General features: G+C 43.2%; 1 protein-coding gene across 1 annotated transcript in view; it reads left to right on the top strand.

Annotated features, from left to right (window-relative positions):
- LOC115380742 (ryanodine receptor 3) overlaps positions 1-16342 on the top strand; it is a 115707-nt gene that overhangs the window by 37028 nt on the left and 62337 nt on the right. Inside the window, exons 10-21 of the mRNA XM_030081942.1 lie at positions 531-687; positions 1371-1535; positions 2097-2218; positions 3480-3483; positions 3657-3812; positions 4851-4986; positions 6729-6824; positions 7174-7292; positions 8389-8522; positions 9542-9783; positions 10099-10291; positions 15711-15927. Coding sequence (XP_029937802.1) covers positions 531-687; positions 1371-1535; positions 2097-2218; positions 3480-3483; positions 3657-3812; positions 4851-4986; positions 6729-6824; positions 7174-7292; positions 8389-8522; positions 9542-9783; positions 10099-10291; positions 15711-15927 — 1741 coding nt within the window. The remainder of the gene's footprint in view (positions 1-530; positions 688-1370; positions 1536-2096; positions 2219-3479; positions 3484-3656; positions 3813-4850; positions 4987-6728; positions 6825-7173; positions 7293-8388; positions 8523-9541; positions 9784-10098; positions 10292-15710; positions 15928-16342) is intronic.

Here is a 16342-nt window from a genome sequence, read left to right as displayed (position 1 = left end):
CTGATTAGGCACAGCTCTGTGCCCTCTCTGTCGTTCTGTCTTTCTCAATCTTATGCAGTCTCTCCTTCTCTTTCTCTTTCTCTTACTCTTTTGCTTTCTCTCTTTCTTTCCTTCTCTGTGTCTTTGATGTCGTTAACAACTTTGAAGTCTTTGACCATGGCTATTTTACAGCCTCACAGGGGATGCGAGCTTTCCTGCTCCATCTCGCTTCCTGTGTCAGATGTGCTGTTTGTCACATCTGCAATGTTTTTGACCCTGTTTTGTTGTGATCCAAACAACAGGGGAATATCCTGAACAAAAACAAAGTGCATAATTAGTCAAATGTTTTCGGCTATCTTGTAATTATTCAACGCAGCCACATGACACGCTGGCTAATTAACAGTGGGCAGCGATGTTTGGATCAGCTAATTAGGGGATATTAGGCTTCCAGGGTTTATGAAATACAACTCTGTCTCCTTGTGCGTTTCATATTACTTCAATGTATGTGTATGTTTCGGTGTGTGCATCTGTATTTTCAATGTCCTTGACAGCTGGAGTGGGAGTCACATCCGGTGGGGGCAACCCTTCCGCCTGCGCCACCTGACCACCGGTCACTACCTGGCCCTGACTGAAGACAAAGGCGTGGTGCTGCAGGACCGGGAGAAGTCCGACACCACCTCCACCGCCTTCTGCTTCAGAGCCTCCAAGGTTGCGATGCATTTCAGCACCGTCACACACAGACACACTCTCACTTGCTCCCTCCCTTGCTTCCTCAAGGTGACCTGTTTTAGAACGGATCAACCTCTTGCATTGGAACGCTGGTGAGGAGAGATTACAAAGGACCACCTCGAAACCCCAACAAATGAACTGCATGCTTGCCTTGGACTGAAAAAATCACCAGTTTTTCAAGGACAATGAAAATTATATGAATTATCGGACCAGTGAAAGCTACGCCAAAGAGGTTAATTTAGCTGAAATTGCCCACTCTGCCTGAATCAACTCGCCGCACCGGTCTCACCATTTAGCGCTTCTCTGTGTAATGGAGTTTCTAGATATGGCCAGGGAATGCCAGCCAATTAGTGACCCAGCCAATATAGATCAATAGCATGTATCATAAAATATCACGGAGGTCATTTGTCATTGGACTCATTATGTCATTTATAGTCCTAATGGGAAAACAAATACAGCGCCCTGACTGTGATGGATAGGGTTTCACCTTGTACAGTAGAGTTGCCTTCAGCAGGAGATGCCGTTCGCAGGTTTCATTAAGAGCAAATCTGTATGCACTGTGTCTGCATGTGCATGCGCTTGCATTGTGCGAGCGCACTCTTGCGTTTTGCTCTGACAGCTATGACATGTTAATTTTCTCCCCTAATCTTCCCCTGGTGCAGGAGAAGCTGGAGCAGAGCCCCAAGCGGGACATCGAGGGCATGGGGGTGGCGGAGATTAAGTACGGTGACTCGCTCTGCTTCGTCATGCATGTGGCCACGGGACTCTGGCTTTCCTATCAGGCGCCTGATGTCAAATCAGCCCGCCTGGGACCCCTCAAGAGACGAGTGAGTCAAAATAAGCACACGCTCACAAACACACACCGTTTTTGTCTGCGACTTAGAATGCGGAGCACATGCAATAACAAATAAATAAACAAGATTCCTCGGAGCAGATAATTGTTTTTTTTCACGGTAATGAGTTGATTGAGCTGAGGTTATTGTTTATTAGTTTGAATTCATGCATGTCTCCCTTGACTCAATATAGACCATATCCCTCAGCTACTGTGACAGAAGTGATAGGGGTGTGTGCGTGTGCGTGTGTGTGTGGCGATGTGTACTTTCCCCTCATCTCCATGTAAACACAGCCAGATAGCCTGTAGTGTCAGCACCTGTGGTCCAGCAACACAAAGCTGACTGATAATGGCTGGGGACGTTCTCTCTGGCAAATGGCTCCCTCTTTCCTCTTTCTCCTTCCCCCTATTTCTCTCACCCCCATGCTCTCTGGGTACTAATAAATCAATTACAACTCACCCATATTCTCTTATAGCAATGTCTCTCTCTCTCTCTCTCTCTCTCTCTCTCTCTCTCTCTCTCTCTCTCTCTCTCTTGGTCACCCCACCTCCAAAGGCATGTCTGCATGCAGAGGGTCACATGGATGATGGGCTGACCCTGCAGCGCTGTCAACATGAGGAGTCTCGCGCTGCTCGCATCATCCGCAACACCACTCGACTCTTCAGCCGATTCATCAGGTGCCCCACACACTGCTGCTCAATGTCCCATTTAGCCAAATTACAGCCCATGTTCCTTTGTAGCCACTCTATCAAGGTTATCTGCGAACTCTTCTGTCACAAGTTATGTAAGGGCCCCACTAACGATGGTCAACCATGATTAATGGAGATGAAAAAGAAAATAGACTAGACTTTTTTTTTTTTTTTTTCCTTACAAGGCTGATTCCCTCCACACATGTTCACATCTCAGCAACTCGCCACTGGGCAGTGTAAAAATAATGCAACACAAGAATGAATTTCACATTACATTCGCATTGTCATGTGCATAATCACACAAAGTTAAAGTTACCTATGCATGCTTTCACTGTTGCATCTGCTCAGCTGTTACATAGGTAACTTACTGCAGTGCCAACAACTAAAAATCTTTTATTAATAAAATGAAAAATAAAGTAAACCAATAAGTATCCTACTACCAGACCTTTGAGAATTGCATCCACTGATGCAAATATTAAATTGAAACTTCCAACACCTTTCAGAATAATAACATCAAAATAACTATGCTCAATACTGAAGAGTTATCTTGGATGGTCATTCTGCTTTGTAAAAGTTGTGATATTATTGGATAGTGGCCCAAGCCTATACACCATATCACCCTATTACAGACAAAATCCAAAATCAGATGTCATGAAACCCCTCAGATTGTCATGCAGCCCACAGAGTCCAGATGGAACTACACTCCTGCTTGTGAACAGACTCAGTGGAGGAATAGGCTGTGGGCCTGTGTGCCAAGGCCCCCAGACAGCTCGCTCAATGGTCCAGTCATGCGTGGCCAAATGGCGAACATGGCAGCAGCATCACCACTGTGCACAGCCAGCTGTGAAAGAGGAAGCTATGGAGCACATAAGTGGATGCTCCCAGTTCCTTTATTTGCTGTCGTCAAACGGCACACTGTCCCCTGGGTCAGACTCAGGACACTCATGGTGGGAACATGTGAGTGTCTGTCACCCGGTTTTAGCCCTGCCCCCACCCCTGCCCCCGGCTGTGACACGTACATCTCCTCACCCACCCTCTCCCTTGTGTATGGCAGGAGCTATTTTTAGCAAGGCAGCGGAAATCAGCATTTCAGCATGGATGAACCTGGGGGCTAAACATTGTGTTAGTCATCACAGCCTCTCCTCAAGTCTGTTTAGCTTCCAATCAGTTTTTTTTATTGGTGGTTCATTGCTTTTGGCAGTGTAAAGAATGGAATTGTGAAAACAAATAATAGATACATGATTACCAGTGGGGTCATCTCTGGATGAGACTTTTCTCCATTGCTCTGAATAAATACCCATTTTCAGAGTTTATCCCTGACCTCCTGTCTCCCAGTGTGTGTATCCAACCACTAAATGTATTCTTTTTCTGTTTGTGTGCTCCCATTCGTCCCCCTCCCAGGGATCTGGACTGTTTGGGGGTTAAGAACAGGACAACAATGGCCTTGCCTATTGAGGAGGTGCTGCAGACCCTCAACGACCTCATCACTTATTTCCAGCTCCCTGACGCTGAGCTCGAGCATGAGGAGAAACAGATCAAACTGCGCTCACTCAAAAACCGGCAGAACCTCTTCAAACAGGAAGTGAGTTTCAGCGTGAAACCATACAATTGGTGAAATGACGAGCTATCACACCGAGGGCCCTAAAGTCAGGAGTTTCATTTGTAATGGAGGCAATTTCAGTAAGTGGCCATGCATACAGTATGTGTGAGGAAGGAGAGGTTTAAAAATCTGCTAGAACAAAGTATTTTAAGGCTGAAGCAATTGATTTTTTTTGCAGCGTGTCTCAAAGCTACATTGTATTTGAAGGCATTGCATTTGAAAGTGTCAGCATTTTTGGAGGTTATAAGTTTTCCTCTGGCTGACACCAGTGCACTGAAGCTTTCTCCTAAGCCTTGAGGTACTAAATTACTTTCATCACTTACAAAATGTCAGCTGCCTTCCTGACTGCCTATGATGTCTAATTATGCAACTCCAAACTTCCCATTAACTCTTACCAAATACATATCAATAAACTAAGTGGAATATGTGTGCCATATTTGCATTATTGTCATTACAATTCAGTGCACGCACATCTCTGCAAATCATGCCAATTTCATAGTAAGTCATTCAGGCTGCCTACCTCCCTATCTATATTAATACACTGAAACAGCACCTCTCTGTCCCACCTCTCATATATTACATTTAGAAGATCGATTTGTCATTGTGGACAGCTGACTCATGACTTTTCCTGGTATGATAAATCATCTGCAATTTCCACTTTGTCTTTTGCGCCCTCCATTTAGCATATCTGATCACTATAGATATTTCTGTATTATATAAATCACCATGACATGACCACCAATGGGACTTCTGGGAGGGAGCCACGGGTTTGTATTTAAGATGGTCAACTAATTGACAACTGTAGTAGACAGGTATTTCACCAAGAGAGGAGAAATTAAGCTCTCATCCTAATAGGTTGTGTCAGTAATACATAACGTATTTCAAGGAAAAATTTTGGAACACCTTCTTCATACTGAGTTATACTGCCTTTTGATTATGTCAGTGCTGTGTGCATCCTTTACTACGTGCATGCATGTATGTGGTTATTTTATCTTAATTGTATCACTGTATGTTTCTTAGGGCATGCTGACTTTAGTGTCCAACTGTATCGACCGTCTGAACGTGTACAACAGCGCTGCCCACTTTGGGGAGTGTGCGGGGCCAGAGGCCGGGGCAGCCTGGAAAGACATTCTCAACCTCCTGTATGAGCTGCTGGGTAAGATCAACAACTTCCCTTGTCTGTCACCCCCCTGAAGCAGGTTTAGCACACACACACTTACACTTACACTCCCTACTGCAATCAATCTCAGCGACTTGAGTCGTCGTCGGAGGATAAAGCACCATCTAGCTCTGAGCTGCAGTTCAGCTCTGTCACTCATGTAATGAGGAGGGAGGGAGGGGGAGAGAACGAGCAGCGGTGATGGAAAACGGTGCTGACCTGGCATTTAAACAGCCGTTTCCAGATGTCTCAGACTGGCGTTCCTTGTATTCAGCCTGCAGTGCTGGGACAAAGCGTTTGGGCATTACATTCAAAAGAGATTTCAGGTTTATGTGATGTGCTTCCAGGGCTTTAACCCAACGAGATAATTCTTCACACACACACACACACACAGCCAAGTTGGGGTGTACCCTGCTGGCCAGATGGCTTTATAATTCATGAAGGTGCAGGAGTATCAATTCTCAGCATTAGTTATGTTTCCATCCAGATTTTGTGCATATTTTAAGGACTTTTTTGAAAATTCAGCAAAAGAAAATGTGAATCGCTTGACAATTCCTTCAACTACATTATGAAAATTATTTGAAATGTGACAGTGGGCTGTTGCTTAATCGAAAGTGGACAACCAAACAGTTCAGAAAATGGAGAGATGTGGTTATGTCTTTGATTGTTTCTTTGCTGGTTTCCATCAGCCTTTATCACTTTTTCTCATGGTCAATTTATCCTTCTGCGAAATTCCAGTTTTTCCATTCATATTTTCTAACGTGTTAAATTTGCATAAAAATAGCTGGATGGAAACCCCACTACTGGGTGGTTGGGTGGCTGCTGTTTTGCCTCGGTCTCTGTGTTCTCATAACCCATGTCAGCTGCCCTGCCTGCACACAGCTGCTCTAACTTCTTGTGCTGCGAGCATATGCTCTGTCAGATATGGACCTAACGTTATGAAATGACCCGTCAGGCAAAATCCTCTCATGTCTCATTTCTGCTCTCCCTCTCTCCCTTTCTCTAGCTGTTGCATGTAATGTATGGCTGAAACACCACTGTCAGTCGCTGTGGCATAAAAGATGCATTTGGGAGCAGAGACAGTGAATCCAAACTCCATAACTCCCACTATGGAGTTTGGATTGGTCCCATTCCTGAGAGGAGATGTTGAATATTTTGAATATATCTTCTCCCTTCTAATCCCATTGTAAAGGCCTTGTGCCCTCCAAGTGTGTCCTTCACACTCTTGTTTACAGTGATTTTCCCCTCCTGCCTGGAATTAGCGTTCTAACCACGTCTCTCTCTTCCCCTATTCCCTCCTCCACGCACCTGCTCCAGTACAGCGCTAAGTGGATTTGGGATGCCTCCCTCCTTTTTCCTTGTCTGTCTGCACTGGCTGACCATGTCTCGTTTGGCCAGGACATATGTGGGCGTGTCTGTGTGTGTGTGTGTGTGTGCAAACGGGTGTTTGTGCCTTTCCTCTCCTTGTGCTGTACCCGCTGTCTATCTTGAGCATCTTCTTAATTAATATGTATGATGGTGTCAGAGCAGAACTCTCTTACCTTGAGATTGGATGTGCATTTAAGGTGTCTCGCTCTGGGTGACATTGTTTCGCTGTTGCATTGTTTAAGAAGAGAGGCTTGGCAGTGCGCTAAAGCAGAGCCACTGAACTGCATCGGACAAAAACAATTAATGAGATTTATCTTGTGTCTGCTTTCCTTTACTCTTTAAGTGGTACTTACTTTCCTTGTGTCCCGTAGCGGCATTGATCCGAGGGAACAGAAACAACTGCACCCAGTTCTCCAACAACCTGGACTGGCTGGTCAGCAAGCTGGAGAGACTGGAGTCTTCCTCGGGTACACTCACTAACACTCTCACACATACCGGGCCAACCATAAAACAGGATTATGTTGCATTTTCTCTTCTCTTCATACAACACATCAAGTTCCTTTGATGGCAGTGCACCACACCCCAACAGGTGCATGGGTCACAAAAGATAAAAAGATTATACTGCCTAAACATTCCAGAAAATATGAAAACCTCAAATGTTTCACATCCTTTTGTGAGCAATGCGCCAGCTGCTGCAGTGTGTGAGCGTTTCCCTTTGAGGTATGCAGAGGCGTCTCTTTGAGGAGTGTCCTCTGGTGTCTTTTCCTCATGTCCTCCGTGGGTGTTAGTTAATTGATGAATTTTGTGGCCGTGCAGGCATCCTGGAAGTTCTCCACTGCATCCTAATCGAGAGCCCCGAGGCCCTCAACATCATCCAGAGAGGACACATCAAGTCCATCATATCGCTGCTCTACAAACACGGGCGCAACCACAAGGTGAGCCAGCAAGCCTGTGCCTCTGAGGTTGAGGATAGCTCTGACACCATTCTCTGTTTCCATGTTTCGTCTAAATAAGGCACAAGCTATGCTCTTATATTGTGGCTAAGGTTGGTACATGGTATACACAGCTGTTAGAGTGCTGCAAAATAATCCCACACTATAAATGGAGGTAGAGATTGATCGTTGAAGAACTGTTTTACTTGTTTAGGCTTGAAACCACCCGTCAACAGTAAGGCTTTTCTCCGTCAGCTTAAACACACATTGCTTGCTGAATTTTTTTTGAAGTTGTGTAGAAAATGTGGTGGCATTATAATGCTAAATAGATGCAGAGAAGCAATAGAAGTGTCAGCCTTCACTAGGATGTTGCTGTGACGTTTTAGTCAAACAAGAATGAGCACACCAGCTGTTGAAATTGCACACTGCGTGATATTTTCTTAAGTTCTTTCCTCATTAGGCTCAGTGATACAGCCATACCAAAATGGTTCAGTGGATGCGCATTCATTTTCATATCAGTTCCCTCCAGGCTTCTTTGTCACCCCTTCTTCTCTTTAGCTACTAATTTATTGTACTTACCTTTTACCAGCATACAAATATCCATACTTGACAGTGGCTTCCTGGGGGTTTGGATGCAGAGTGTATCCCCATCGTGAATCAATCTGTTAACAGTGAAATGATATCTAGGGCCAGGCTGTCAGCTGGCCTGGCTCATAAATCAGGCTGAACGTATCATTTGGCTGTAGAGGCTGGAGAACAGGGCTGATGATAAAGTATAGGTGCTCTGGCCTGTCGCCCTTGGCTGAGCTTCCCGGCCCATTTAATTCCGCCGCTTTGTTAAGCTGAGACAGACCGGCAAACATGTTTTCTCCCCCGATAAGCATCTCTGAGTGATTAAACAGCAGTTGCATGAAAAGAGGCTCTCCCTCCAGTAGTAACCTGAAGATTAGGGTTGTCCTGGAAAGGTATGAAATCACATGCAGGGTTTAGTGGAGATCATTGTGTAACTGGTTATTAGGGAGCTGTAGCGCTCTTGTTCATGGCCGTGTCACTCACTGTGCGTGCTGGTGCCTCCACCTCCTTCCCATCTCCTCCTCAGATTCTGGATGTGCTCTGCTCGCTGTGTGTGTGTAACGGTGTGGCTGTGCGGACCAATCAGAATCTGATCTGCGACCACCTGCTGCCCAAGAGAGATCTGCTCCTCCAGACCCGACTAGTCAATGATGTTCAAAGGTTAGATAGCCTTCAACTTGCCATCCCTTCTCTCAACAGTTTCTCTGATGAGACTTTTAAGACTTCTCAAAAAATACTAGTATAAAATAAACTATTTTTTTTAGGTAAGCTGACCATTATCACGCTCAAAAGGCATCCCTCCCTCTGTAAAGTGTTCTTGTACTAAAGGGATACTTCACCCATAATTATTAATTTTTGTATCAAATACTCATCGTGTGGTGCCTTCAGTGCCTAGCAAAGAAAATTTTACTCACAAGCCTTCATGGTAAGCTCATATTCCAAAAACTCTACCTATTGTAATTTTTCAATTTTACAACATGATAAAAAGTTTCATTTAAAAAGCTGACACTTGACATGCTGTATAATCCATTTCTCCAGTATCCAGTCATATATGGTCATGAAGCGGCTTTTGCAGAAGTGGTCTTTCCAGCAACATTTTAGCAAAAATAAAGTGTGTTTGGGAAGTAGTGAGTGTATGACTGGATACTGGAGACTTGGATTATACAGCATGATGAGTGTCAGCTTTAAAAACAAAACGTTTGATAGCATTTTGCTATTGTAAAATTATAAAATTATGGACACGTTTTTTTCATTGGATCAGAGATGGCTGGCATTGTTTGAATTTTACAAGTAAAACTTTAGTTGTCAGAGACTAAAGGCAGTACATGGTGAGTATCCCTTTACATCTTAAAATTATATTTTTTGGAAACAAAATCTGCCAATGTTGGTTCGGCTATTTAAGTCAGTTCCTGAGACAAATAATCTTGTCTCTGGAATTTTCTTGGATCAAGTGTAATACTCTTAATACTAGTGATCCATCTTATTTAAAGATGAAACAAGCTTTGAACTACACTAGAGATAAGTGGAGCTATTTCATCCCAGTGGCATAAATTTTCTCTTGGTTCACTGAGGTATGGAGGTACTATAAGGTACTGACTGAACATGTGACTGTATGTTTTTTTCTTTTTTTTTGATGGACATTTTTGAAATCTTACCATCTCCCATTTCCTCATTGCCAGCATGAGACCGAATATCTTCCTGGGGGTGAGCGAAGGATCAGCGCAGTATAAGAAGTGGTACTATGAGCTGATGATCGATCAGGTGGACCACTTTGTGACAGGTGAGCCCTCTCACCTGAGGGTGGGCTGGGCCAATACGAAAGGCTACGCTCCCTACCCTGGAGGTGGAGAAGGGTGGGGCGCCAATGGAGTTGGAGACGACCTCTACTCCTATGGCTTTGATGGACTACACCTCTGGTCAGGTAAGTGGGAGGAAGGTGTGTGTGTGTGTGTGTGTGTGTGTGTTTTGAACTGAACTGAGATCATAATGAGCGAATGTATTAATAATGAGCAGTAACTCTGGGCTAGGGCCAGATTGTGTCTAGACAGAGTCAGAGCCCTGCAGAGCCAATCTCCTTGCCCAGAATGTGTTTAGCTGTGCACATTTGTGTGTATGTGTAGCCAGGCGTGTCTTGTGTGCATGAGAGAGAGAGAGAGAGAGAGATATAGATAGGGTGTGTGCCAGTATCCTTCACTAGGTCATATTTCACATAGCTCTATCTGTGTGTCTTGAGCAGGTCGCATCCCGCGGGCAGTCGCATCAACCAACCAGCACATCCTGACCTCAGAGGACGTGGTGAGCTGTTGTCTGGACCTGGGTGCCCCCAGCATCTCCTTCAGAATCAACGGACAGCCCGTCCAGGGCATGTTTGAGAATTTCAACACCGACGGCCTCTTCTTCCCTGTCATCAGCTTCTCCGCGGGGGTCAAGTGAGTGTTTGTTTGTGTCTCCTGTGCATTGTCTGAGGCAAACGGTCTCCCTGAACTTCCTAGAAGATGAATGAGCTGTAAAGCCTTGCGCAGACCGATGAGATGCACCCACAGGCAAAACTAGATATGTACTGCTTACATACCCACATACTGTGCGGTACCTCACACTGTTCAAATTTCTTCTCACTCCCTCTCTAGCCTCCATGAAATCAATCTAATCCACCTAGTCATCCTACTCCTAATGCATTGATCCTTAAGGCCTTGAGATTGGACACAGGTGAAGCGGACTGGCTGTACATTCGCCTCTGTTGCCATGGCGACCAGACTCTGATTGACAAGATTTTAAAATGGAATTTCAGGCTCCAGCAGTCGTTCCATGATTCCATGATTGACTCCGTTTTTAGAGCAAAGCGGCATTTTTCTGTAACGGCTCTCTCCGTTTGAGGCCCACAGACTCTTGCCGCTCGATCCACACAGTTTTAACTCGAAACCCCATTAGTATTTTAAAATTGTATTCATTTCTATGGCGTATCAAAACATCAATTTAATACTTGCTGATAAGTCATAGTGTACTAGTTGTTCAGTAACAGTATATGCTTCTGTATGAACATTGGAGAGGGAATTCACCATTACATGTGCTTTTGTTTTGTTTTGTTTGTTTGATAAAGGGTTCAGTTTGCCCTTAGTTCCATCTGTATTGGAAACAGAAAAGAAAACAGGATAATATAAGTGATGTATTTTCTCCTTTTTTGGTTCGTCTTTTATTTTTTTTATGTTTGTCACTGTTAACATCGTTATTCTTTATAGCGCTGTACAAAATTGCACTTTTCTCTCTCTGAAAATGTATCAAGTGGTTTGTTTAATTCACATCAACAATGTCTGTAACTCACTGGATGTGGTAGAAGCTTCAAAAGCTCTAGATTCCTGTGTGAGAGCCATTTCAGTGCCCTCAACAAGGATAGCTGTCAAAGCCTTATTTTTAGCTGGTGTGGAGACAAGAGGGCCCACAGGTGCAGAGATGAGAGTGTGCGGTCCAGTGCGATTCTGCCCCGCTTTGACAGCGTGTGTGTCAGCAACCTCTGAGGCTATCTCACACCCTTTTTGTTCTTGTTCTTTTATGCTTTTATGGTCGGCTTTGTGGCAACATCTGCATCCAACACACTGAGTTTAGAAGGCATGGCATCCTCCTTTGCTGCTCCAGAGTGGATGGCAAGAGTATCTACAGAGGCAGAGCTCAGACATTGTGTAACAGCCGCTGTGATTCTTTGAGCTGCCACTGTAGTGATAAGCTCGGGAGCCCATTTGCAGAAATCCTCCTCTTGGAAATTTTCAGCAACATCAGTTAGAGGTATTTTTGTGGTGACAACATCATCCAGCGGAGGAGGATATAGGATGGTGTGCATAAGCCTCCTGCTGTGCTTGGAGGCAGCATGCATGTCAGCCACCTCTGTCGCCACCTGACACCACAAAGGTGAGGCAACCTCTTTTGCCTCTAAGTTTGTGGAGGCAGGGTAAGTTGACGGAGCGCAGATGGGTTTTGGTGTGTCATCATGTGCTTTGACATTGTGCTTGCGGGCAAACTTCGGTGCCACCTTTCTTACAACAGCTGTGGATGATGAAGAATTTCCTGTCTTTGCTATGGTGGAAGCTTGAGAATCCACAATAGGAATGCTAAGGGATTTTGAAATGCCCCCCTACAATCCTGGGGTGGTCTGCTTAAACATTCCAGAAAGTTGGCAAATTCTGCAGCCAGCGTGTGGAAATTGTCAATCAAATTTTGTGTTTTTCTCATTTAAAGTAATTATTGTGAAAATTGTCCCCAGGGGAGCAGAGGTGGAAAGCTGTGAAGTGGTTTCTTGCGCTGCTTCGATAACCTTCTAAGGACACTTTTCCATTACGGACTATCTGCTCTATTCACCTTGGCTCTACTTGCTTTTGGTATCAGTTACTTTTCTGGATTTTGTTTTCCATTGCAGATAGTATCCCCACATGGCGAAGCCCCATCAGTCACTTGTTGGCATGTTGAGTAGTTTTTCCTCCCTTCTTTACCAGAGGCCCTAGTGTTTCATTTAAAAAAAAATACTTTTTAACTCACTTTTTGTATTTCCTGGTTGTAAGTAGTTACCATTGGGGCTTTGCTGTTCGATTTCCCTCTGACCAATCTGTCTCTCTCTGACTCAACAAGGTGGTTCCAAAAATAGTGTCCAGATTCTATCCCAAATTTTTGCCTAATGGAAAACCAATAAAGTGGGTAGAGCTGAGGCGAGTAGATACCATATAATGGAAAAGTGGCCTTAGCGGCAACCTCTGAATCCAACATGCTCTGTTTTGAAGATGAATTTTTCCATTGCAGCCTTAGATTGAGGAGCAAGAGTAGCTAAAGGAGCAGAGCGCTGCGATTTTTCAACTGCCTCTGGCAGTGCTAGTTCAGTCGTCATAGTGGAAAGCTCCAGAGTGAATTTGCAGAAATCCTCCTCTGTGAAATTTGCAGAATCCTCATTTAAAAGCGTATTTGTGATGACAATACTAACCAGAGTAGGAGGAGAGGTAGAAGGGTGTGCATAAGCTTGCTTATCTGCTTTGCAGGCCTCTTGGGAAGAACTTCTGGGGAATTCAGCGTAGCAATGTCAACCTCTTCTACTTCTGCAGATAGTTTGGCATGTGAGGTGGGAGGTTGTGGTCCAGGTAATCCTGCCCCACTTTGGCAAAAAGGGTGTCACTGATCTCTCCAGCCATCTCACACACACTGGTGGCGTTTGCAGTGGTATCTAGTGATATCTGCTGTTGCGTTTGGAGAACAACTAACAACTGATAAGGTTGACTGTCTTTGTCGTCCAGCAGTGTTCCAGAACCTTCTTTGCTTTTTCTGCACTGCCTTTGGTCTGTTACGATACTCATCCAGAAGACATCCTGAAATTCATGTGGCGTTCATGTTCACAATTATTTTCTTGAGGCCAGTATCCAAAGGGTCCCGAGTTTCACTTTTAATTAGGAGCACATCAACTTCTTTTCCCATTCTCCCAACACATTCGTGCTGCATGACGGCACATAGCCCTGTCCGTACTGAGCAGTTATATAAGTAACTGAGAAAGGTCAACAGATGCTTCATCAGATGTCTGACATCGGTTCCCAAATTATCCCTGTCTGAAGGTGAAGGAATGAGACGTTCAAAGTCATGATCAAAGACTGTCATGATACCAGGTTTCTGTGCTACCGACTCCCTGAGGGGCACCGTGTTCTATATGCTGGCTAAGGCTTCAGGCCATCAGCAGCTGTCTGTGGGTAAAAAATAAATAAATAAAAAAGGTAAGAATAATAATGGCAAATATAAAATAAAATAAACAGGAAAAAGTGACATTAACAAGTTACACAACACAGTTTAACATTCACTCTCTTGTCACTGATAAGCTGCAGTATTCATAGGTAGTGCACTAGTTTTAGGCTACTTACTATTTCATGTGGTCAGAGGGTTTGTGATAGTCCTCTGTCAGCTGTTCCTGTGCACCTGCCTGTGAAAATGAAATATGTCTCGTCTCATATGTTCAAATATGTTACAGTCTGGCCACAGAATCTGTAGTCTCTTCCTACTTTATATTCTCAATCTCGGCCCTGAGCCATCATCCTAACTCTTTGATTTTTTTGATGACATGGAAGGACACCCTTCATCAGCTTGAATGTCTTTACATGTTGTTTGTGCAGACTTCAGTGTCACTGTCATTTTTTTTTTTAAGTAACGTGAATTTTGTTACCTCAAACCTCAAACCGTTTTCCTTCTATCTGAGTGGTGCCGTTGTCCTAGGTTTATTATAGATAGATAGATAGATAGATAGATACTTTATTCATCCCGAAGGAAATTCACAGTTTTCAGCAGTATCCACAGAGTACAAGATTAAGTAAATAAAAAAATAAATAATATTAAAAAATAAAGAATAATTAAAAATAAAGAATAATAAAAAATAAAGAATTAAAAAAAATAAAGAATAAAAGATGACACTCGAGATCTAAAGATCTAGGTACCCAATGTGCAAAAAACAATGTGCAAAAAAAAAAAAAAAAAAAAAAAAAACAGTGTGCATCGATGTATACAATGTGCATACATCGCACAGCCACAACTAATCCAATATACTTATATACTCTATGCTATAATAAAAAAATGGTCTTGTGATTGCACCGTTGAATATTTCCAAATTTGCACAGAGAAATGTGTAACTTACTACTGTATATACTGTAGGTCTGTTCCTTCTTAAAGACATGACAAGTAAAAGTAAATGACAAGTAAAAAGGAAACTGATAAAACCAACAACATACAATACATGGCAGTTTTATATTTAATGTAAAACTCTCAACATTGATTGCAAATAATTCTTTGTTATGTATTTGTCCACAGCTGTAAAATTAACCTAATGAATAACCAAATTATGTTTTAATGGTGATATAACCATCTACTGTTCTAACTACTAAAATTGCATTGGAAGGAGCAGCAATGCAAAGTCAGGCTTGGGGATTTATAGGATCAGTGTTCTAGGAATAGTTAAGACTATTTAAGAATATATAAGGCTTACATAGAATATTTTGTTTAAGTTTGATATCTGTGTAAAAATGCTGTGTCTGTCTTTACTGTCAAACAAGTGATATTTGAAACACTAAAAAAGCTGTTACACTTATTTTGCCCGGTCAGATCCAGCTGTGTAAGCAAACCACTAAACCTTAAGTCTCATTATGCAGATATAACATTGTCCCCTGACATTTCATCCAGCTTTTAACGGTTTGTTTTAGATGGTAGCTTTTGGGTTTTCATATGGAGAGTGCCAGCTTTTGGCCAGTTTGATGTGACTTGTGTCCTGTAGCCCATCAGAGCTTATAAATGAACCTGACCCAGTGAACAGGGTGAAAACCTCCTCTGTGGAGGTAAACGGGCCAAGAAACTGACAGCCACTCATCTTCACCTCTCAGTCATTGATGGTGGCACTCAGAATGGACTTAGTTGCATCATCACTACTGCTGAGTTGCTATTTTGGTCACAACTCGGGAGAGTCTCCTTGCAGGGGTGGCCTGAAACTTTGCCTCATCATTTACAGAGCCACACTTGTCATTCACAGAGAGCACAGGGCAGAGCTGATGGGACAGGGGTAAGACAAAATGACAATAAGTGTAGCTGAGTTGACACTTAGTTGGAATAGACTGTCTTGGTGGTTTTGTGGTCACCAGCCGATCTGTTAGTCCCTCAGGTTAATGAATGTCCGACCATCACTATTTAACTGTTTGTGCTGTGTACACCTTATATGTAAGCACACTTTCATATGATGGTGTTTTCCTAAGTCAATGTAAAACATTTTGAAGTAATACATGTATTTTCAATGCATAAAAAAATAACCTAAAATGCTGCTCATATCAGTGGACAAATGTTTCCCCTCCACAGGGCACGTTTCCTGTTGGGTGGTCGACACGGTGACTTCAAGTTCTTGCCTCCGTCGGGCTACGCTCCCTGTTATGAAGCCCTGCTGCCGAAAGAGAAGATGAAGGTGGAGCCGGTGAAGGAGTACAAGAGGGACGTGGATGGAGTCCGAGATCTTTTGGGCACCACGCAGTTCATGTCCCAGGCCTCTTTCCTCCCCACCCCAGTTGAAACAAGTCAGGTAGCAACTGACTTTAATAGTGCTTTTGTTACAGTGAATATTAATCTATGTAGAGGTATTGCAAATACACAATAAAATCTGACCAATAAATAAAGTTTAAAGTATTATTATTATTATTATTATTATTATTATTATTTGTAGTAGTAGTAGTAGTATCTTATTATTGTTATCTGTAGTAGTAGTGGTAGTACTTAATTGCTGATTCTGACTACAAACTTGTTAATCGCCCTCCAACTCTTTCCACTGTAGTAACTTCCTACCAATGTTTTTGGCAAAATGCCCTTTTTCTGACGTACCCACACTGAGACAAGATGTTTGAACCACTGGACTTACAGAGGTGAAAATGGTATCGAACATCATGTCTCACAATGGATAATTCGGAAAAAGAGTATTTTGCCAAAAATGTTGCAGTCTT

The sequence above is a fragment of the Myripristis murdjan genome, chromosome 22, assembly GCF_902150065.1.
Source record: "Myripristis murdjan chromosome 22, fMyrMur1.1, whole genome shotgun sequence".
Taxonomy (NCBI): Eukaryota; Metazoa; Chordata; class Actinopteri; order Holocentriformes; family Holocentridae; genus Myripristis; species Myripristis murdjan.
This window is presented reverse-complemented; position numbering and strand designations above follow the sequence as displayed.